This window comes from Vipera ursinii (genome assembly GCF_947247035.1).
Source record: "Vipera ursinii genome assembly, chromosome: 5".
Classification (NCBI taxonomy): domain Eukaryota; kingdom Metazoa; phylum Chordata; class Lepidosauria; order Squamata; family Viperidae; genus Vipera; species Vipera ursinii.
Window position 1 is genome coordinate 68,852,971 of NC_139518.1, and position 23,384 is coordinate 68,876,354.

At 38.1% G+C, this 23,384-nt stretch overlaps 1 protein-coding gene across 1 annotated transcript in view; it reads left to right on the forward strand.

The window, feature by feature from the left end:
- Positions 1–208: 208 nt before the first annotated feature.
- Positions 209–23,384, forward strand: part of ADGRA1 (adhesion G protein-coupled receptor A1) — a gene marked incomplete at both ends in the record, with an annotated part of 473,204 nt that continues 450,028 nt past the window's right edge. The window contains one exon of the mRNA XM_083363639.1: positions 209–435. Coding sequence (XP_083219765.1) covers positions 209–435 — 227 coding nt within the window. The remainder of the gene's footprint in view (positions 436–23,384) is intronic.

The window sequence follows — 23,384 nt, forward strand, 5'->3', positions numbered from 1 at the left end:
GAAGCGCCTCCCGTCTCCGGCCCACTGCGGAGGAGGAGGAGGAGGAGGAAGAAGAGGCGGCGTGAGGGTGGACAGCGACTCCCTTTCGCTGCCAGAGGGCTGCCGTACGCGCGCCGACTTATGCCATGAGCGGCGCCGCCGCCGCCGCGTCTTACTTTAGAGCCGCCAAAACGCAGGAGAACCGAGGCGCCGCCGGCGCCCCCTCGCCATGCACGGGCTGTGCTACTACTCCCTCTGCTTGGTGGCAGCCGCTGCGGTGGGGCTTTCGAAAGGCAACAGGAATTGCCCGGACCTGGTCCTTGACAGCTGTCTATGCACCGCCGAGCGCTCCAAGGGACCCGGCCGGCAAACGCTGCGCATCAAAGTTGTTTGCAGCGGAGGCGAGTTGGCGGAAACTTTGCACCCTTCCCTGCTGCCCAACCGCACCGTCTCCTTGTGAGTAAGAGGATTGGGAGGTGGAGGAAGCAGGGTTTAATTTGGGTTAGAGGCTCAGATCGGGTCCCTGGAAATATTACAAGGGCGGGGGGGGGGGCCCGGGGCACTTTGTGCATGGTCAGAAGCCTCTACTCTTACTTTTTCCCCCGATATAGCCCTAGCATTTCCCGTAGATTCTGGGTCTAGACCAGGGATAGGCAACCTCGGCTCTTTTATGACTCATGGACTTCGACTCCCAGAATTCCCGAGTCAGACTCGGGAATTCTGGGAGTCGAAGTCCATGAGTCATAAAAGAGCCGAGGTTGCCTATCCCTGGTCTAGACAGAGCTACGAGGGGAGCCCTCGGGTGGAATATGCTGCGTTTGCGGGCGAAACGTGGATTAAGCGGTGTTAGTTTCAGACAAACCCAGTTCCGTGACAGAGGGCTTAAGGGTTGCGTAGCCCTTAAATGTTTACACCGCCTTTGCGGGGATTTGTTGGGAGGTGGTGGTGGGGGACTATGGGCAGGAAATCCCCCCAGTCAAAGGACCTGGCTCCAGACCTCTGAACCGAGGAAAGGGGCATTCAATGCTGGTTTGCTGCGTTTTTCAAACCGAGCATGTATGTTGTTGAAGGAAATTTGCTCTTTCTGGAAACGGAATGAGTTGGGAGAGAAGGAAGGGCTGAAAAGAGTTGTAGGATTCTTTCCCCCAAAAAACTCTAAAGCAGGGGTCTTCAAACTTGGCCCTTTTGTGACTTGTGGACTTCAACTCCCAGAATTCCTCAGCCAGCCCTGGCTGGCTGAGGAATTCTGGGAGTTGAAGTCCACAAGTCATAAAAGGGCCAAGTTTGAAGACCCCTGCTCTAAAGGCTAGGTTTTTTTTTAAGGATCCGGCTTTCTCGGGTCACGGGGAAAGTTTGATTCCTCCAATGTTAACTTTCCAGCAGAAGAAAGACAAACTCACCTATGGGCGCGCGGGAAGGCTGAACAGATAAATTTTGTGTACCCTTGGAAATCCCACACCTTTTTCCTCCTGCAAAAGAAATGTGACAGGAAGCAATACTTTGGGGATTTTCTGATTTGAAAGTAGGCAAGGAGTAGTATATTCTGACATTATCTTTCATAAATAGAAATCATCCTGCAAGGATAAGGTCTGATCCTTGAATGCAGCTATTTTTTGCCTAAAAGCTTGTACAATAGAAGCTTGAATTTTCTGCCTTTTGGACCGTTTGCTAGCGTTTTATTTGTTTTGGGGGAAGTAATATATACTGGGAAGTAAATTGAACACTACCTTGCCCGGTGGTTTTCAAATAATTCTCCCATGCTATGGCTTACTTCAAGTATCTTTTAAGCCCGACTGAGGTAATTAATTTCAGACCCTAAAGATAACAGCCACAAATGCACTGAATAATAAAGGTTTAACCAGATTTGAGAAATAAGATCTATTCTCCACACCTCAGATGCCAGTTTTAATGGTTTAAAGTTACAAAAATCTTCATCCCCCACCCCACCTAATGCAATGTTAAATATATATTTTCAGTTCCTGTTACATAAACTAAAATTGATAGGTCTGTTTGTATGCAAATTTACTTAGATATTATCACTGAAATCAATAAGAATAATATGCAAATGCCATTAAACATGGACTGTAGATTAGTAACCTGATCTGATTAACAAGTTTGAGTATTGGATTTAAGATGCAGAGCAGACTGGTTTATACTGTGTAAACTTTATTCTTACAGCCTGATCTATAGTTTATTTAAAACAGTGTTGGATGTAATTGATTGTATCATCATTTTTTTCCTCTAAATGATTCATTCATCCAACAAGCCCAGTGCTGTTGAGTGTAATTGTTGACAACTCTTGCTGTGAAAATTTCTAGTCTTTGCCTGAACATTATTCTTAAACTTGACACTTTTCAGAGAGACAACTGAAAAAAGAGAGTAATTTACAACATCTGTGGAGCTTGTGCTTGGAAAATACAGATGTGCTCTGCATTCTGTTACTTAAACTTTGGCTTGCTCTATTCTTACTATTCTTCTGGGAATCATATTAAGGTATAAATGTGCCAACTTCATTTTTAATGGAACTCTTATGATGTTGACAGGATTATTTCAGAAAACTTCAGTAATGTAATTTCTGATGTAATTAAGGATACGGTGCTAACATGTACATGTGAATTTGAAATATATTTAGAAGAAGTGTGCATAGGATCATAGACATTAATTGGGAGTAAGTCATATTCAACATACTGATTTTTCAGTAAATACGCAGTCTGTTCCTCTCTTAGAGGTTATTAAAGGCTACCTCTACGTGTTCTTGTGCTCTCCATCTTTGAGTTATTCAGTGAAATTTGGGGATATTGTGAATTCACATTACACAGATGTGAAACCTGCTGTCTCCACTGCTGATCCCAATCCTTTTTCCTGCCTTTGTTAAGTCACTTCCGCCCAAGATAATTAGTGACAAAACCTAACAGATTTATAGTATACCATGAAGCTGCCCCTGGATAATGTTTTAATAAGGGGAAATACTAGTTTAATATATTTGTCTTGGAGTGCTTGTGAGATGAAGGCAGTATTATAGGACATGGCAGAAACAATAACCATGATTAGGAGCAAATAGGGAAAATTAATATTCCTTATTATTCAAATATGGATTCATTTTTGCAGGTTGCTTGAATCATAGTTGTAAACAATGTTTTCTTGAAATAAAATACATTCATTTCACTTGTCTTTAATGGTTTGGAATGTAGATTTAAGCATATTATTAAATGTATACTCTTTTGTCCACATCCACTTAATGCAGAATATTCTGATAAATTTAAACTTATATTAATTGAACTGGTAGAAAATGAAGCCAATAATAATATACGTTTGCTGACTTATTATCCTATTCATGATACTATAATTATATAGAGTTTTCAAAAGGTTGGTTACATATGAAAAAACCAAACCTGTACAGTACAGAACGATTATTTCTGTTTAAAAGAAATCCCATTTAGTGTTTATTTCCAGGTAAGTACAGAATTGCAACTTAACAGTACATGTCAACATTAAACTTTTAAACTGTTTTCATATTTTGACCATTTATTTTGCAAGTAAGTTAAAGGAAATCAGAATATTTAAACAGTTGCTCAAGCAAAATATTAAAATTAAAAGGAAATGCTTTTTTTAGTAGCTGAATATTTTGACTGAAAGTGTCAAATACTTGCTACAAAGAATTAGGTTTTGGATAATCAGATTATATGGTGTGACATTTTGTCAGCTGCAGAAATTGGTGATAAAGTTCATATGGAAGACGTGGAAGCAAATATTTTTATAGCTGTTTATTTCTTTATTTTCTCCGAGAGAAGAGGTTCAGTGAATGGAACACGTTTCAAATGATTTTAACATTTTACATAATTGAAAAAAATATTAACCAGTGGTATGTCATTGTGCTTTCATTAAGACAATTGTAATAATAAATATTTTTTTCATGAATATTTAAACAGAATTTAGAATGTTCAAAGAGCAATTTTATGATGAGATAAATGTATCTGATAGATGTTTGGGTGCCTGAGCCATTTCCAAGATATTACAGACATTATATGTTATATGTTGCAGACAGATATATCCTTGTATGGTAAATGATAGGGAAATGGGAAGAAAAGTAGACCCACTTTGTTCTGGATAGTTATAATTGCTTCTGAAAAATAACATTACTAATTAAAGTGTATGCATCTATTTAAGATTGTATTGGAAGGTACATTTATCTGTACTTTCCACAGCCTATAGTAAATTGATGAAGTTGGGATACTGAAGGGAAAATAACTTTTGTTGAAATGGTTTTTGATACACACAACTGAGTTACTGGAGTGGGTTGCCATTTCCTTCTCCAGTGGATCACGTTTTGTCAGAACTCTCTGCTATGACCTGTCCGTCTTGGGTGGCCCTGCACAGCATAGCTCATAGCTTCATTGAATTACGCAAGCCCCTTCGCCACGACAAGGCAGTAATCCATGAAGGGGAACTGAGTTAAGTATAATTGCTGTTAAAGGATTTGTAGATTCTGGCCATTTTTTGGTGTTTGGGTGATGAGGGAATTTCTCAAGCTTGATTTGTATTAACAGATTTTAGCAACTCTATATTTTGGGATGGTGTAAGTGAAGTTCACATAAATTAATAAAGCAAACCAGCAACTGAGACAATTAAGCAGCTGTTCTGCCTTCTTGATGTTTAAAACGGAACTTTTTTAAAAAAATATTCTCCATGCGTGCCATTCTGACTAATAATTCATGTTCCTTGAACTCTACAATTTTAGCTCTTTGATTTTTGTAAAAATACATTTTGATTTATAATCAAAAATATTACTGTAGTGCAGGGGTCCCAACCTGTGGGCCTCAGCTCAGTACTGGTCCGCGGCCTGTTGGCCACCTGGCATGGGGCTGGGTGCTAGCGGCCCCATTTGCCCATGTGTACAGGCAGTAGCATTGCCAAGGGTACGTGTGGCTCTGTGCATGCATGCAGGCATTAACGCTGCGGTGGTGGGTGTGGCCCATTTGCGCATTCGCATGCACGCAAATTTACTTGCTCTCCTTTTCCCTATAGGTCGCCAAAGTGGAAAAGTTGGGGACCTCTGCTGTAGTGAATGAAGTATTTCGCACTTCAATGTTAGATTAATAGTGTGTCACTAAATGATTAGAGGTAGACTTCATTTTACTTGTCACCAAATATATCAAGATAATTGACACATTATTACAAAATATTGAAATATTGAAATGGATTCGTAGCTGGCTGACAGGCCGTACTCGGCGTGTGGTCCTCAATGGAACTGCATCTACATGGAGGGAAGTGTGTAGTGGGGTGCCCCAGGGCTCTGTTCTGGGCCCAGTGCTCTTCAACATCATCAACGATTTGGATGAGGGGATAGATGGGGAACTCATCAAATTTGCAGATGACACCAAGCTGGCAGGAATAGCCAACACTCCAGAAGATAGGCTTAAGATACAGAAGGATCTGGACAGACTCGAACACTGGGCACTATCTAACAAAATGAAATTCAATGGTGAAAAAAGTAAGGTTCTACATTTAGGCAGGAAAAATCAAATGCACAGGTATAGTATAGGTGGTACCTTGCTCGATAGTAGTAACTGTGAGAGAGATCTCAGAGTCCTAGTGGACAAACACTTAAATATGAGCCAGCAGTGTGCTGCAGCTGCCAAAAAAGCCAACACAGTGCTAGGCTGCATCAACAGAGGGATAGAATCAAGATCACGTGAAGTACTAATACCACTTTACAATGCCTTGGTAAGGCCACACCTGGAATACTGCATCCAGTTTTGGTCACCACGATGTAAAAAAGAGGTCGAGACTCTAGAAAGAGTACAGAGAAGAGCAATAAAGATGATTGGGGGACGAGGCTAACGGTTGCTGGAATTGGGTATGTGTAGTTTAATGAAGAGAAGGGTGAGGGGTGACAGGATAGCAGTGTTCCAATATCTCAGGGGCTGCCTCAAAGAAGAGGGAGTCAAGCTATCCTCCAAAGCACCTGAAAGCAGGACAAGAAGCAACGGATGGAAACTAGTCAAGGAGAGAAGCAACCTAGAACTAAGGAGAAACTTCCTGACAGTTAGAACAATTAACCAGTGGAACAACCTGCCTCCAGAAGTGGTGAATGCTCCAACACTGGAAGTTTTTAACAAGAGACTGGACAGCCATTTGTCTGAAATGGTATAGGGTTTCCTGCCTTAGCAGGGGGTTGGACTAGATGACCTCCAAGGTCCCTTCCAACTTATTATTATTAAATACAACACTAGTTGTTTTTATCACTGGTAACTTATATACCTGATGTATTTTGAGTTTACTGATTAGGACAACCATCATTAGAAAAAAAATGAACTCCAGAACAAATCCTATAGGTGTAAGCTTGGCTAATACAGGTAGTCCTCGACTTACAACCACAATTGGGCCCAAAATTTCTGTTAAGAGAAATTTGTTAAGTGAATTTTGCCCTATTTTACAACCTTTCTTGCCTCAGTTGTTAAGTGAATCAGTTGATAAGTTAGTAACCTGGTTGTTAAGTGAATTTGGCTTCCCCATTGACTGCTTGTCAGAAGGTCTTAAAAATTGATCACATGATCTTGGGATACAGCAGTTGTCATAAATATGAGTAAGTTGCCAAGCATCTGAATTTTGATCACATGATCATGGGTATGCTGCAAAGTTCGTAACTGAAAAATGGTCATAAGTCACTTTTTCAGTGCTGTTGTAACTGAATAGTCACTAAATGAACTGTTGTAAGTCGAGGACTGCCTGTATCTAATTACTAAATATGTTGCATATTTATTGTATATTAATTTTGATAGGCATTCAGAAAAACAAAGCAGTGTTATATGTACTATCTTCATTAGTACAGCAACAATACCTTTGATTAATATAGTTTATTAGCAATTAGCTATGACATAAAATCTCATTGATTTAATTTGTAAATTTACTCTTGTTTGCTAATTTACTTGAGTATATAGACAGTGGTCTTATTTCAATAATCCTTTATTGATTTGCAGAGTCATGCTATATTAGTTTGTCATGACAGCTGATTCCTATAATTTTTTTCTGTAATGGTTCAAAGTTTGTATTTGGAGCTTTTTGTACAGTTTTTTTAAATGATATCTCAATTAGTAGTACGCTTTTGCCTAAGCATAAAATCAGTCTTTTAAATCTATGTTGATTATGTATTATTTCTATTCAGTACCATATTATCACAAATTGATTGATTTGTTGAGGGTGAAAGTAATTGCAATGTGATAAAAATGCACATCTGTATCATTTTATGGTAATATATTGTCAAAAAGTGGCTCTGAATAAAACAATTTAAAAAAATTCCGCATTCTATAACTTGTAAATATTTATTACTACTACAACTACTACTAACTTGTACCCGTTTGGGCTTTAACTTTTTCTACTCTAAATTTATTACCCTTTTTGCTATAATTTATTTTTCTTCTGTTATAGTTCAATGATATATTACTGCCACATCTGTAAACCATTTAGTGTTGAAGTTTATTGTCATTGAGTTGATAAATTTAAATTTAGATAGTTTGTTAATTTATTTCCCAAATCAGTACATTTTTTTAGTGTTTTTCACCTTATACAATTACATTTTTAATTTTATGACCGTAATAATACATAGTTGAAAACTATTCTTCTAAATATACTGTATATACTTTGTAAACTGTATGTTATCTTAAGATATGCTTTCTTCCTGTTTCACTGTAATGCTGCAAATTTATATTTTGCTGTGTCTTTGTTTGAGTTAGTTCAAGGCTTTTTATGAGGAATATGTCAAAGGTATACACACACACACACACACACACACACACACGAGCGATACGCACTTGATTTTGAAGGAAGTTTAACAAAGCCAGTTAGAGAACGTTTTCTCTGATGGAGCTTTTTCTTGACAAATTTTAAGAAATGGCTTTTAGTTATCTCTGAATCACACTTTATAAAATATACAATTAAAAACAAGGAAGTTTATCTACAGAAGATTATACAGGATAAATTTTATTTTTTCCTTGTGGCAATGAAAATATCAGCATTATCCAATATATTTAGCAATATATTTTTTAAGTGTCATATTTTTTTAGTTTTTCGCTTGGTATGCCTCTTTAATAAAAAAAAAGCAGAAGCAAAAACAAAGGACCTAACAGGGTGTTTAGCATCACTCATTCCTACAAAAATGACTAAGCACTAGAATACTGATGATCTAGAAAGAGAGTTTAAACATTCATTCAGAATAAGCAATTTTTTTTCTTATTTGTTTTTCTCATCTACCATTTCTTTGGAAATGCTAACCTATATTTCTGTATGTCGCTATTACATGTATGGCTTGCAAGTGATCCTTGGTATTATCTGAAGTACAAATAGTCCTTGACTTATAAGAGTTCATTTAGTCACCGTTCAAAGTTACAATAGCACTGAAAAAGTGACTTATGACCATCTTTCATACTTATGACCGTTGCTGCATCCCCATGGTCATGTGTGCAAAATTCAGATGCTTAGTAACTGGCTCATATTTATGATAGTTGCAGTGTCCCAGGGTCAAATGATCCCCTTTTGTGACTCATTAATTTAAGAACTGTAGTGATTCACTTAAAACCTATGGCAAGAAAAGTCATAAAATGAGTCAAAATTCACTTAACAAATGTCTCGCTTAGCAACAGAATTTTGGGCTCAATTATGGTCATCAGTCGAGGACTACCTGTATAATTTTGGGGATCCCCTAGACCTGGGATAGGCAACCTTGGCTCTCATGACTCGTGGACTTCAACTCTCAGAATTCCTGATCCAGCCATGCTGCTCAGGAATTCTGGGAGTTGAAGTCCACGAGTCATAAAAGAGCCAAGGTTGCCTACCCCCGACCTAGAGAACCTTTATTTTACTTTTGTTAGATGAATTAGTCTTGCTTTTTCTGACTCTTGAAATCCACCACTGTTTCCTTATCTTCTTCGGAAGTTCAGTCCACTCTGCTTTAACCAAGGATCTTTTGACTGATCATCTGTCTTTTTTTTATTGAAAAGTTTTACAAAATTTTAATAATAAACCCCCCCTCCCCATCAACCCTCTCCCCTTCCCTCCCCACCCCCGGACTTCCCAAAGCAGAATATAGGGTATTACATATAGCAATCTTATGCAAACATGCTAAATATCTATTACAATGTTAACAAACCTTCCACCCTTTAACTCCCTTATAACAAAACTAAAGTAATTATAATAACACTTCTATAATTGTTAAGAATTATTCATATGCTATTTGAAACTTTTTAGTCCCATATTTGTTCTGAATATAATTAATCCATCTTTTCCATTCCAAAATATATTTTTCTTGTGACTGTTCTTTCAAATATGCTGAAACTTTTGCCATTTCAGCTACGTCCATTACTTTAAGTATCCATTGTTCTATTGTAGGTAAATAATCTTTCTTCCAATGTTGCGCTACCAACAGTCTGGCTGCCGTTATTAAGTGTAACATTAATTTAGTTTCTATAACAGTACAAGCTGAAATAATCCCCAATAAGAATAGCTGCGGAGTAAATCTTATTTTTTTCTTAAAAAAATTCTGAAAAATCCACCATATTTTTATCTAAAAGGCTTTTAACATTTTTACATGTCCACCATATATGATAATAAGTTGCCTCTTCACTACCACATCTCCAACACTTTGGCAGTTGATTTGGATACATACATGCTAACGTTTTAGGATCTAAATGCCATCTATAAAACATCTTGTAAAAATTCTCTCTTAAGTTTTGTGCTTGTGTAAATTTTACATTTCTAACCCAAATTTTTTCCCAAGTATCCATCATTATAGGCTCTTGAATATTCTGAGCCCATTTTATCATACAATCTTTAACTAACTCCGATTCTGAATAAATCTCTATAAGAGCATTATATAACCTTTTTATATGTGATTGACTTTGATCTCTAATTTGCTTTATCAAAGTTTCATCAACTTTTATTATACCAATTTTCTGATCTTCTATCCATCTAGCTTGTAATTGTATAAACTGAAACCAAGTCTGTACTATCTTTTCTTCCTTTAAAACATTTAAAGGTTTCAGTTTCAAGATATTCCCTTCCATCCTAAGAAGTTCTTTATAAGTAATCACATCTTGTTTCTGCTCCACATTTATATTTCCTATTGCATGTCTAGGTATTGCCCATATAGGTATTTTGTTATTTAATATATATTGGTACTTTTTCCAAACTCGGAACAAAGCATTCCTTAAGATATGAGTCTTAAAAATATTATCCACCTTTTTGTCATAAAATAAATACGCATGCCATCCATACAATAAATCATACCCCTCAATATTCAATATTCTTTCATTTGTTAAATTAAACCAATCACTAATTGTAGATAACACAACTGCATCATAATATAATCTCAAATTGGGCATCTTCAAACCCCCTCTCTCATGTGCATCTTGCACTATTTTAAGCTTTACTCTCGGTCTTTTCCCTGCCCAGATAAATTTATTAATACCTTTTTGCCACTCAAATTTGCATCTTTCTTAAGTATTGGTATCAATTGGGACAAAAATAAAAATTTTGGTAAGACATTCATCTTCACGGCTGCTATTCTCCCCAACCAAGACAATTGTAATTTTTTCCAACTATCAATCTCCTTTTGTACTTTTTGCCATAACAATTCACAATTGCTTTTATATAATTTCACATTCAATGCTGTGATATATACCCCCAAGTATTTAACCTTTTTTACTATTTCAAATCCTGTTGATTTTTCTAACGCTTCTCTTTGTTTTATAGTCACATTTTTTGTTAATATTTTAGTTTTTTGCTTATTTAAATCCAGAAACTTGTCCATATTGTATTATCACATCTAATAATTCTAAAACCGATTGAGTAGGTTGAGTTAAAGTAACAACCAAGTCATCTGCAAACGCTCTCAATCTATAATCTTGATGCCTAATTTTAATTCCCTTTATCTTATTTGATTCACGTATTTTAATCAATAATATTTCCAGTGTTAGAACAAACAACAATGGTGATAAAGGGCATCCCTGCCTTGTTCCTTTTTCAATTTTACAAATTTCTGTTAAATTACCATTAACAATTATTTGTGCCGCTTGCTTTTGATATATTGCTTTAATAGCCTGTAAAAAATAATCCCCAAATTCCATCTTTTCTATTACTTTCAATAAAAATTGCCAATTCAATTGATCAAAAGCTTTCTCTGCATCTAAAAATATCAATGCAGCAGAGACTTGGTTGTTTCTTTCCAAATATTCCAATAAATTAACAATTTGTCTTACATTGTACTTCATTTGTCAACCAGTTATAAACCCCGACTGATCATTATGTATCACTTGTTGCATTATATTCATTATTCTATTTGCCAATACTTTAGCAAATATCTTATAATCGGTGTTTAAAAGAGATATTGGTCTATAATTCTTTGGTTGACTAAGATCTTGATCCTCCTTTGGATCAATGTTATGAAAGCTGTTCTCCATGATTCAACTCCCCCAAGTTGAATTGTTCTAAATAAATCCTTCAAAGGCTCCACCATTTCTGACTGCAAATTTTTACAATAACTAGCTGTCAGTCCATCTGACTGATCATCTGTCTTGAGGTCCTTTAAATGTCTAATGCTAAACTGATTTGGTTTAGACCACAGGTCTGCAACCCGCGGCTCTTTCAGCCGTCTCCTGTGGCTCCCAGTCCTCTGCCATATGCACTTCAAAAAAAAAAGTGTGACTAAAAAAGGTCAACCAATCAATTCAAATATGCAGGGTAAGTGCATATCTCGCCTTGGTTCCACTCCTCAGTCAAACCCTGTTCTGCGCATGCGCGCATGTACATGCATGTGCACACATTTTTTGCGGCTCCCAGTTTTTCCTTTTATGAGGGAACCGGTTCTGAGTGGCTCTTTCACTGTTTCAGGTTGCTGACTCCTGGTTTAGACCTAGATGAACAATCTGCTGTTAAACTGTTTCCTTCACCTACTTGCTAGTGAAGCACAGAGAATTTCCTTCTCTTCAGCATGCAGATGGAAAAAGTCAAGAGGCCCAGGGTTTCTATTGGAGCATGTTATTTAAATAAACTTTATTTGTCCTTTTGGACCTTAAGAGTCTGTCTCTAGTTAACAGGCTTGGTTCTGTTCATCAAGTATAAGTGACTATGGATGATAACAAAGGGCAAGATTCCAACCATGATTATTTTAAAAAGAGCCAGTTTGGTGTAATGGTTCAGATAATTACCCAGCAATCAGAAACTGTAAGTTCTAGTCCTGCCTTAAGCCTGAAAGCCAGGTGGGTCACCTTGGACCAGTTACTCTCTTTCAGTTCAACTCTCCTCACAGGGTGGTTGTTCTGGGGAAAATAGGAGGAATGAGTATTATGTATGTTGCCTTGAGTTAATCATAAAAGTAATAAAGGAAGGGAAAAAGTCTAATAAAAAATAAATACAAAATTCCCTAGATGTTTCAATATAACATGAAGATGTGCCAGATACTGTTTTGTTCTGATATTATATTATTAGGACTTGATCCATTCATAAATAATAACATTATGTATGAATACCCTTGACGACTAATTCTATTTCATTTAGACTAAAATATAATGGAATCAATGATCAAGGACAATAAGAAATATTTTTATTATTGCATGCAGAAAGATGGAAGAATAGTGAAATACCCACAACAGTAGATTAGATTATAACATTGATGGAGCTTGTGGAAATGGCTAAATTGAAGACTTTGGTCACAGAAAAATGATAAAAGACCTTTTAAAAAGATTGGAAGCCTTATATCGACTTTTTACTGAAAGAAGAAAAGACTGGCCTGGTGATTTATGGATTTGGAGGTTAAAAAGGGTTAAAGAGTGAGGGGAAAGAATAAGAGGGCAATTACTCAATGGAAAGATGGGAGGAAATCAAAATTCTGTTTCTTTTTTTTACTTTTTCTTGTTTCCTATCTTTTATTTTTCTTTTCATTGTTTGCTTCTGCTGTATTCTAAAATTCTAATAAAATATTTTTTAAGGACATTTATTTATATTTTTGAATCTTTTGCACTTTCTAACTGGGTGAATGGCTTCTAAAGAAAGTAAACAATCCTTTAAAACCTATGCAGTGTGGGAAGGTCTTTTTAAGTTTTATTTAATGGCTAAAAATGCTTCATATTTACTGAAGTGCTGGGCCCCTTGTATTAAGGCTTCTGTGGTGTTTCAATAGGTGGCAGCACCTGGCTAAGCTTATCTGATCTTTAAAGCTAAGCATCATTTCGTACTTAGATGGGAGGATACCAGAATATTAGGGCTATAGGCAATGGCAACTCAGGAAAGCTTTAAAATCATCCTGGGAGGAGGAATGATGATCCATTTGTGTATCATTTCCAGGGAAAATGAAATGAAAATGATTAAATTGACTAAATGCACACACAGTTCCTGGATGACTAATGAACCATGCTGCATTGATAAGGAGAGTGGTTATAAACTATTTTCATCATCCTTTTCACCTCAATTGCTTTGTTGTTAGTTGTGAAGTCATGTCCGACCCATTGTGACCCCATGGACAACATTCCTCCAGGCCTTCCTGTCCTCTACCATCTTCTGGAAATCATTTAAGCTCACACCTACTGCTTCAGTGACTCCATCCAGCCACCTCATTCTCTGTCGTCCCCTTCTTCTATTGCCCTCAATCTTTCCCAGCATTAGGCTTTTCTCCAGTGAGTCCTTCCTTCTCATTAGGTGGCGAGAATATTTGAGTTTCAACTACAGGATCTGGCTTCTAAAGAGCAGTAAGGGTTGATCTCTAGGACTGACCGGTTTGAACGTCTTGCAGTCCAAGGGACTCGCAGGAGTCTTCTCCAGCACCACAGTTCAAAGGCCTCAATTCTTCGGCGCTCAGCCTTTCTTATGGTCCAACTTTCACAGCCATACATTGCAACTGGGAAAACCATAGCCTTGACTACATGCACTTCTGTTGGCAAGGTGACGTCTCTGCTTTTTAGCATTCTGTCTAGATTTGCCATTGCTTTCCTCCCCAGGAGCAAGCGTCTTTTAATTTCTTGGTTGCAGTCCCCATATGCGGTGATCTTGGAGCCCAGGAAAATAAAATCTGTCACTACCTCCATTTCTTCCCCATTTTTTCCAGGAATTGAGAGGCCCGGATGCCATGATCTTTTTTTTTAATGTTGAGTTTCAAGCCCACTTTTGCACTCTCCTTCTTCACCTGCAACAAGAGGCTCTTTAGTTCCTCTTCACTTTCTGCCATTAGAGTGGTATCATCTGCATATCTTAGGTTGTTGATATTTCCCCCGGCAATCTTAATTCCAACTTTTGATTCATCTAGCCCTGCCTTTCTCATGATGTGCTCTGCATATAAGTTAAATAGGCAAGGTGACAGAATACAGCCTTGCCGGACTCCTTTCCCAATTTTGAACCAATCAGTGGTTCCGTGTCCAGTTCTCACTGTTGCTTCTTGACCCGCATATAGGTTTTTCAAGAGACAAATAAGATGGTCTGGTATTCCCATCTCTTTAAGAACTTGCCACAGTTTGTTGTGATCCACGCAATCAAATGCTTTAGCATAGTCAATGAAGCAGAAGTAGATGTTTTTCTGGAACTCATCCCTAGCTTTCTCCATGATCTAGCATAAATTGGCAATTTGATCTCTAGTTCCTCTGCCTCTTTGAAATCCTGCCTGTACTTCTGGTAGTTCTCGATCCACATACTGCTGGAGACTAGCTTGTAGGATTTTAAGCATAACTTTACTAGCATGTGAAATGAGTGCAATGGTGCGATACTTTGAACATTCTTTGGCATTGCCTTTCTTTGGAATTGGAATGTAAACTGACCTTTTCCAATCCTGTGGCCACTATTGAGTTTTCCAAATTTGCTGGCAAATTGAGTGTAGCACTTTTACTGCATCGTCTTTTAATATTTTGAATAGCTCAGCTGGAATACTGTCACCTCCACTAGCTTTGTTGCTTCTCAGCTTTCCTAAGGCCCATTTCACTTCACATTCTAGGTTGTGTGGCTCGAGGTCAGTGACCACCCAATTGTGGTAATCTGGGACGTTAAGCTCGTTCTTGTATAGTTCTGTGTAATTTTTCCGGTCCCTGCCATTTTGGTCCTTTATCATGCCCATCTTTGCATGAAACACTCCCTTCATCTCCAATTTTCTTGAAAAGATCTCTGGTCCTCCCTATCCTATTGTTTTCCTGTATTTCTTTGCAGTGTTCATTTAAGAAGGCATTCTTATTTCTTCTAGCTATTCTCTGGAATTCTACATTCAATTGGGCATATCTTTCTTTTTCTCCCTTGCCTTTCGCTTCCTTTCTTTCCTCAGCTATTTGCAAAGTTTCCTCAGACAGCCATTTTGCTTTCTTGCATTTCTTTTTCTTTGGGATGGTTTTAGTTGCTACTTCTTGTACAATGTTGTGAACCTCTGTCCATAATTCTTCAGGCACTCTGTCTATCAGATCTAATTCCTTAAATCTATTTGTCACCTCTACTGTGTATTCATCAGGCATATGATTTAGTTCATATCTTGAGTGGCCTAGTGCTTTTCCCCACTTTCTTCAATATAAGCCTAAATTTTGCAATGAGAAGCTCATGGTCTGAGCCACAGTCAGCTCCTGGTCTTGTTTTTACTGACTGTATAGAGCTTCTTCATCTTTGGCTGCAGAGCACATTTTCAATCTGATTTCTATGTTGGCCGTCTGGTGATGTCCATGTGTAGAGCCATCTCTTGGGTTGTTGGAACAGAGTGTTTGCTATGACCATCGTATTTTCTTGACAAAATTCTATCAGCCTGTGCCCTGCTACATTTTGTACTCCAAGGCCAAACTTGCCTGTTATTCCGGTTATCTTTTGGCTTCCTACTTTAGCATTCCAATCCCCCATGATGATAAGGAGATCATTGTTTCTTGTTAGTTCTATAAGGTGCTGTAGGGCTTCATAGAACCGGTCAATTTCATCCTCTTAAGCACCACTGGTTGGGGCATAGACTTGGACTACTGTGATATTGAATGGTTTGCCTTGGATTTGCACTGAGATTATTCTGTCATTTTGGGGGTTGTATCCCAGTATTGCTTTTCCTACTCTTTTATTGACTGAAGGCTGCTCCATTTGTTCTGAGGGATTCTTGCCCGCAGTAGTATACCTGATGGTCATCCGAATTAAATTCACCCATTCCTGTCCATTTTAGTTCGCTGATTCCTAAGATGTCGATGTTCAGTCTTGTCATCTCTTGTTTGACCACGTCCAGCTTGCTTTGATTCATGGATCTTAAATTCCAGGTTCCTATGGAGCAAAAATCTTTACAGCATCGGACTTCCTTTCACCACCAGATGCATCCACAGCTGAGTGTCCTTCCTGCTTTGGCCCAGTCGCTTCATTCTTTCTGGCGCTACTAGTATGTAGTCCTCTGCTCTTCCCCAGTAGCATATTGGACACCTCTCAATTGCTACTAAGTATTTAATATACATATATACATATATATATGTACATATATATACATCTACATCTACATATATATATATATATGTATGTATATGCAAAGGTAAAGGTTCCCCCGCACATGTGTGCTAGTCGTTTCCGACTCTAGGGGCCAGTGCTCATCTCCGTTTCAAAGCCGAAGAGCCAGTGTTTGTCCGAGGACGTCTCTGTGGTAACGTGGCCGGCATGACTAGATGCCAAAGGCACACGGAACGCTGTTACCTTCCCCCCGTAGTGGTCCCTATTTTTCTACTTGCATTTTTTATGTGCTTTCGAACTGCTAGGTTGGCAGAAGCTGGGACGAGTAACAGGCATTCACTCTGTTACGTGGCACTCGGGATTCGACCTGCCAAACTACCGACCTTCTGATCGACAAGCTCAGCGTCCTAACCCACTGAGCCACCGCGTCCCATACATTCTTTGCAGAATTGTAGTCTTTACCAGCATCCTGTAAGTTGTCAATATTATCCTGTTCCATCTTGCCGAATAAAAGGGTTGATTAAATTTTTCCTTCACTTTTTTATGAACATATCTTTGTTGATTATAGTTTGTATTCTCAGTATTTGAGCTACATTCAGTGTTCTCAAATTTATTGCTTCAGTAATTCTGTTCATTTGTACAACATGTGGATACTTTCTGCATTAGTAATTTCCTTTAAATGTCTTGATTTTTTTCCCCCAGTTCTGATTTTTAATGAGCTGATGTGCTGAAGCTTCTTATCTTGAAACATCTTGTTTCTTTCCTTATTTAATCAGGATATGTCTTAACATAAGGATTAGACTGCAGCTCTGTTGTTAGTAAGGATGCCATTTATGAAATAACTGGCTGCCTTAGTTTTGCTGAGGCTCTATAGCTGAAATGATCAACTGCTCTGTCAATTCAGGATGGGAAATAAAGGGGAAGGGTCACTGACCCCTTCAAATTCCTTCAACCATATACGGCCTGTCCCGTAATAGGGCCATAGGAAGTATAGCATACTTCTAAACATATGTTCAGACAATGCAAAGCAAGGATTCTCTCCTTCCCAGGAAATATATTTACTGTGAAACAAGAAAGCCAGCCTTTCCATATGTGCATGGAAATGGAGGTTCAGTGAAATATACTTCTTTTCTATGGCTGCAGTTCAATTGGCTCCATTTTCTATGACCTAATAATTTTACTTAATCAGATTGAAACAATAAGAAATAACTATTTCTAATCATGATTCTTCTTCATGTTTTAATATCTAGTACAAGTACTTATTTATTGGATAATAATTTGCATTTATTTGTCACAGGATTGATATTAAAATGCACATACTTTCAGTTGCATCTGTTCCCACATTAAACAACCCCGAAATGAGAAAATAAATATATTATAAAAATTCAGTTAAGAACAACAATATCGGAGCTTAACTATAGGTAGCCTTCACCACTATAATCATGACAGGCAACTTAGTCGTTAAGTGAAGTCACAACTATGCTTATAATCTTAGTTCAACTTTTTTTTTTGCTTTACAGACCTACAAAGGTTGTAATTGCAAGGATTGTGCTCACAAATTTACTTTTTCATCACTGTTATAACTGCAAATGGTTGCTAAATGAAGTCACTAAATAAGGACCGCCTTTATAGATCCAAGCACATTTATTACAATGGACACTAAAGTTGTAGCTTGAAGCCAACAGGTGATATACCACATCTTGAATTACACATCTCCAAACCCAAAAGAGCTCTAACATGCACTATAATTTTTTGAATATGCTGCTTTTTTGGCACTGCATTGTTGCTTTCATCTGCTTTTTCTTCCTGTTTGGGAAGAATGCACCTTCTAATGTGTGTTTTCTGATAGGACATGAAGTTTTGGGAGCATGAGCACTAATTGGAGTCCAATCTCAGCTGTGGAATAATTCAAGATGAGTGATGACTGGAAGAACATGCTGTTTAGAGTTACAGGCTTATGACAGTTGAATGGTGGCACAGTGGATAGCATGCACTGTGCAGGCTAACTCTTCCCACAGCCAGGATTTCAATCCTTGATTTAGCCTTCCATCTTCTGAGGTTGGTAAAATGAGGACCCAAATTTTGGGGGACAATATGTTGACATTTTAAACCACCCAGAGCATGCTGTAAAAGCACTATGAGGCGGTATGTAAGTTCGAACGTTATTGGTATTGCTATGAAAGTGAAGGAAAAGTGTCAGTGAATCAGGCTTAACAGGAACAAAATGCAAATTGAGTGTCTACTGTTTCTGAAATTAGATGTACATCAAATCAGCTGTGATGTGGCAAACCAGTGTATATGTAATATCTAGCTTTTAATATTTTGATTACAAGCATGCCCTTTTCACACTCAGTTTACTACTTTTTGAAAATAAAATATATGGGGTACTATATTTGCAACTTGATCTCTACATTAGATTCTTTGTTTATCCTAGTAAGTAATAGGAAGGCAGAATCATGGATGTAGTAGACCTTTTAATAACAAGACTGATATTTGGGAAGCATATTGAAGGTATCTACTCATTATACTTTTACCCTTGTTTGAAAGGTTATTAGTATTAGCAGGCCAGGGACACAATAGTTTTCCTAGTTCCCTGTTTCAGAATATTATTCAATATAGTAGGCTTACTATATTAAGTGTTTTGAATAAAGAAAGAGAAAAAAGAGTAGTACTGAATTCTTCAATTCAGTATAGAATAACTAATGGGTATTAATTTACTATATTAATTTACTGTAGCTACCAGAACTAATGCATGTGTTAAAAATACTTCAGTAACCTACAAAGCTAAGGGAATAAAACTTTGTACTTATGAAAAGTGTTATTTGAATATAGTGGAGTTTGTTTGTTTATTACCCCACCTTTATTATTTTACAAATAACTTAAGGTGGCAAACGTATCCACCCATTTTCCCCACAACAACCTAGGAGGTGAGCTGGGCTGAGAGAGAGAATGACTGTCCCAAAGTCACCCAGCTGGCTTTTGTGGTTAAGGTGGGACTTGAACTTACAGTCTCTTGCTTTATAGCCTTGTGCCTTAAACACTGGACCAAGCTAGCTTTAATGACCTTATATAATTAGGCTTCGTCTCAATCCTGCCAAGACTGAGTGGCTGTGCATACCGGCATCTCGGACTAACCAGCCCATTCCATCTCTAATGATGGGGGGTGAGGTGTTACCCCCCATCGATAGGGCTCGCAACTTGGGTGTCCTCCTGGATTCGCGGCTCAGTTTTGAAGACCATATAGGAGCCATGACCAGGGGGGCTTTTGCCCAGGTTCACCTGGTGCGCCAGTTGCGGCCCTACCTGGACCAAGATGCCCTACGCGCAGTCACTCATGCGCTCGTGACCTCCCAATTGGACTACTGCAACGCTCTCTACATGGGGCTGCCCTTGAGGACCACTCAGAGCCTCCAGCTGGTGCAGAATGCAGCCGCGCAGGTTGTGATGGGGGTTTCCTGATACTCCCATGTAACACCTCTACTCCAATGCGAGCTGCATTGGCTTCCGGTTGCCCTCCTGGTGAGATTCAAGGTGCTGGTGATGACCTATAAAGCCCTAAATGACTTGGGTCCGGGATATCTGAGGGAACACCTGCTGCCGGCATCAAGCTCCCTTCGTCCTGTGCGCTCCCACAGGGAGGGTCTTCTCAGGGTACCGCCGGTAAAAGATTGCTGCCTGTAGAGCTTAGGACTGCCCTTGACCTTCGCTCATTCCGCCAGGACGTGAAGACCTGGCTCTTCGAGCTTTCTGGCCTGGACTGAGAGTATTAACTGGGGTTTTAATTGTATTTTAATTGTAATTGGGGATTTTAGTTCAAGGTTAGTGTAATTATTTTAATTGTTTTTAATTTTTGTAACTTGTGTATTGTTTTTAAAAAACCTTGTGAACCGCCCTGAGTCCTACGGGAGAAGGGCGGTATATGAGTCTAATAAAATAAATAAATAAATAAATATAATAATGACCCTTCTTTTTCTCTCCTATGGACTAGAAAGAATAGTGGCTCTTGCAGCAGAGATGGGAACAGAGAGTGGAAGTAACTGTGTCTATTGTTGTAATCGGGAAGGTGATGTGTGTGGTCATTTACTGATAGACTGTTGGATAAATAAATAAAAGTGGAAGTTGTTCTCATTCAAGAGGGTGAAGAAATAATATGGCTAGAAGCATTTTGCAATTTGTAAAAAGTGGGAGCGCTTAAAATGAATTTAAAACATCTGCTTTTCCTATGTGTGCTAAGTAACATCTCTATATAGAGTATTAGACAAAAAATTGTCAACATCAGATTTGGTTGGGTCTGCAGAATTCTGAATTACACAGCTAAGCAGAACACTAATTTAGAGTACTGGCAAAAATATTTTAAGTCACAGGACACAACTGGAAAAAATTGGAAAGAATTTGAAACACCTGCCCCACTCTTCTTGACAATGTGTAAACTATTATGAAAGCATTTCAGAGCAAGCTTTGCTGCCAAAATTCAGTAGCAGAGATAGCATTTTGGATTGCAGACAGTTAAAAGATCTGTTGATTCCTGGATCCTTTTTTAAAAAAATTCTGCCACACCAGAGTCTTTCCAGAATATCTCTCTTCTGATTTCCCTTCTCTACATTTCCAGGGTGTAAGAATGTTCATATCCAAACTTGTATGTACTGTTTTAATTTACAGATTTTTATATGCATTTTCTTAATATCCTTTTGTAAACATTTTTCCAGAAAAAATGAATTCTTATGCATACATTTTTATTCATAGTATGCAAATGTAAGTATATATTATTTGTATTGGAAACCTCAAAACTGCACTTCAGATTCTGAGGCATAATAAGGGCGAAATGCAAACAGTTAATAATTTTAAAGCTGCTTGGCCTTTTGGTGGAGATCAAATGTCAAATCAAGTCCAAAATCATCTAACCATGTAGCTTCCAAATATATATATAAAATGGGTGAAAAAGAAAGTAATATTTGGCAGGTCATCACATTTTTTTGTTACAAGGGTCTTGATAGATTGGAATGTTTTACAATGCTTAAGACATTTATTTTTGTCTCATTTATTTTACTTTTAGACTGTCTTGTTTTTTTACCCATCCTCTGCTTTTTGTAACATCTCAGCTGATGGTAATATCCAAAAAACTGACAAGCTTGTAGGGTCTTTTGTGCTGCATTAATTAATTAATTACTTAATTGAATTTATTTGCTGCCCATCTTGTAGCAAATGACTGGGCGGTTTCTAGCATTAAAACATTAAAAACCTATCAAATAAAGAGTAAAAATAGAAATCCCAATCAAGATACAGTTAAAAGATGGGAAGTGGGGAAATAGGGTGTGTGAGGGGAGAGTTGGGATTGTGTCTTAATTCAACAACCACTGTGATGTTTCCCCATTAGAGCCCCAAGTCATCTGGCAGAACCATTTCTTCAGGTTCATGTGGAAGTACAGACGGGTGGAAACCAATCTCACCTGGAAGAGTAAGATGTCACAAAGTGCAGGAACCATGGCAGAGAAGGCCCTTCTGGACCCTGCCAGTTGGAATTCCTTGACTGGTGGAGCTCACAGTATGCCTTCTGTGCCAGCGTGGGTGGGGTGGGGCAGTCCTAGTGCGGAGACAGTTCCTCAAGTAGACTGGACCCATGCCATGCAGTTGATCCTAATAGCTCATAAAGTCATTCTCAATCTGTGGACTTCAGGTTTTTAAAAACTCATTTTAATGCAATGGATTCAAGAGAAACTTACTTTAAAACATTGATATATTAAATATTTGGCTAAATAAATCTAAAAACTAGCATCTGAAGGAATGTAACCAAATCTGAGATTGGTCTGCTCAGATCATGATAAATGGAACCTCTATAAACCTCGAGTAGATCCTACTCATTCATTGTTTCTTTTTCTGAGGGCAAGGGTGGGCACATAATGCTTTCCTATAGTCTGTGAGCCAGCAGAAAAGTGTGGTAGTGTAATTGTCCTAATTTCCAATCCTCCCTCCTCCTCTTCCCCCCAGGAATGGAGAGAAATTAGCTGCTGGCCCTAGGTCCTCATTTTGTGAAGATGAGTGAAATATCTCAAAGTAGTCTTGCTGCCAGCTGATCAGTGACTAGCTTATTCCCTTTTATGGGGCAAACCAAATTACTTTTGGTGGAGTGGGATGTACCAGCTATATTTCCTTCAAGTACGTTGTCATCTGAAAGAGCATTTATTTTCTGAAAGGCAGAGCCAATATGTGTATTTACCTGGGAATTAAAGGACACAAGGATCACTGGGCTCACAAAAGATGATTTTGCATTACCATTCAGTGGGTCTTGCCTAAAGCTGTAGTCTAGTACATGTGTACTTGTTTGAAAACAAACTTGTTGAAAGTAGTGGGGTAGCTTGCAATTCATAATGAGCCATAATGCTGTCTCCCTTCTCTCTTCAACATACCAACACACAAATACCAAAACGTAGATTCACTAGACCTCTTTCTGTTGAAATCGTCTGATGTTTAACTATTCTTTTGGAAAAGAAACTTGGGGAGAAGTTCCATTTTAATCACACTCCTCCACCATTGCCAACAATTGCAGCACTTCACCCCACTTCTTTTCCTGGAATTGTTCAGTTCTGTCGAAACTCATTCTTTTGGAATCTTGGCCCAAATGAGCTTGTGACATGGAGTAATGGGAATGCATGGCAGAGACTCAGTCTCTACAAAGTGGTGGAAAGTAGTTTTGGAAAGGGCCAAGTGTATACACATTTTTGTTCTATACTGGTTTTCTGAACAAATAGCCCTGATTCTTTTCCCCCAATTCTGTTTTAAAAGTGCAGTAAACCTGTGTTTGTATGAAGCCCATGTAAGATCTGACAATCAAAGTGCCAGGTAGGCATTATATCTGCCATGGAAGGAGGTGGTTAACAAGCAATGCAATGATTTTTAATCTACTAATTCTGAAGGAAAAAAAGTTTGATAAGTATTTCTTCCTTTTATAGGATTTTAAGGAGGCTTAAGGAGCTGTTCACATATTTATT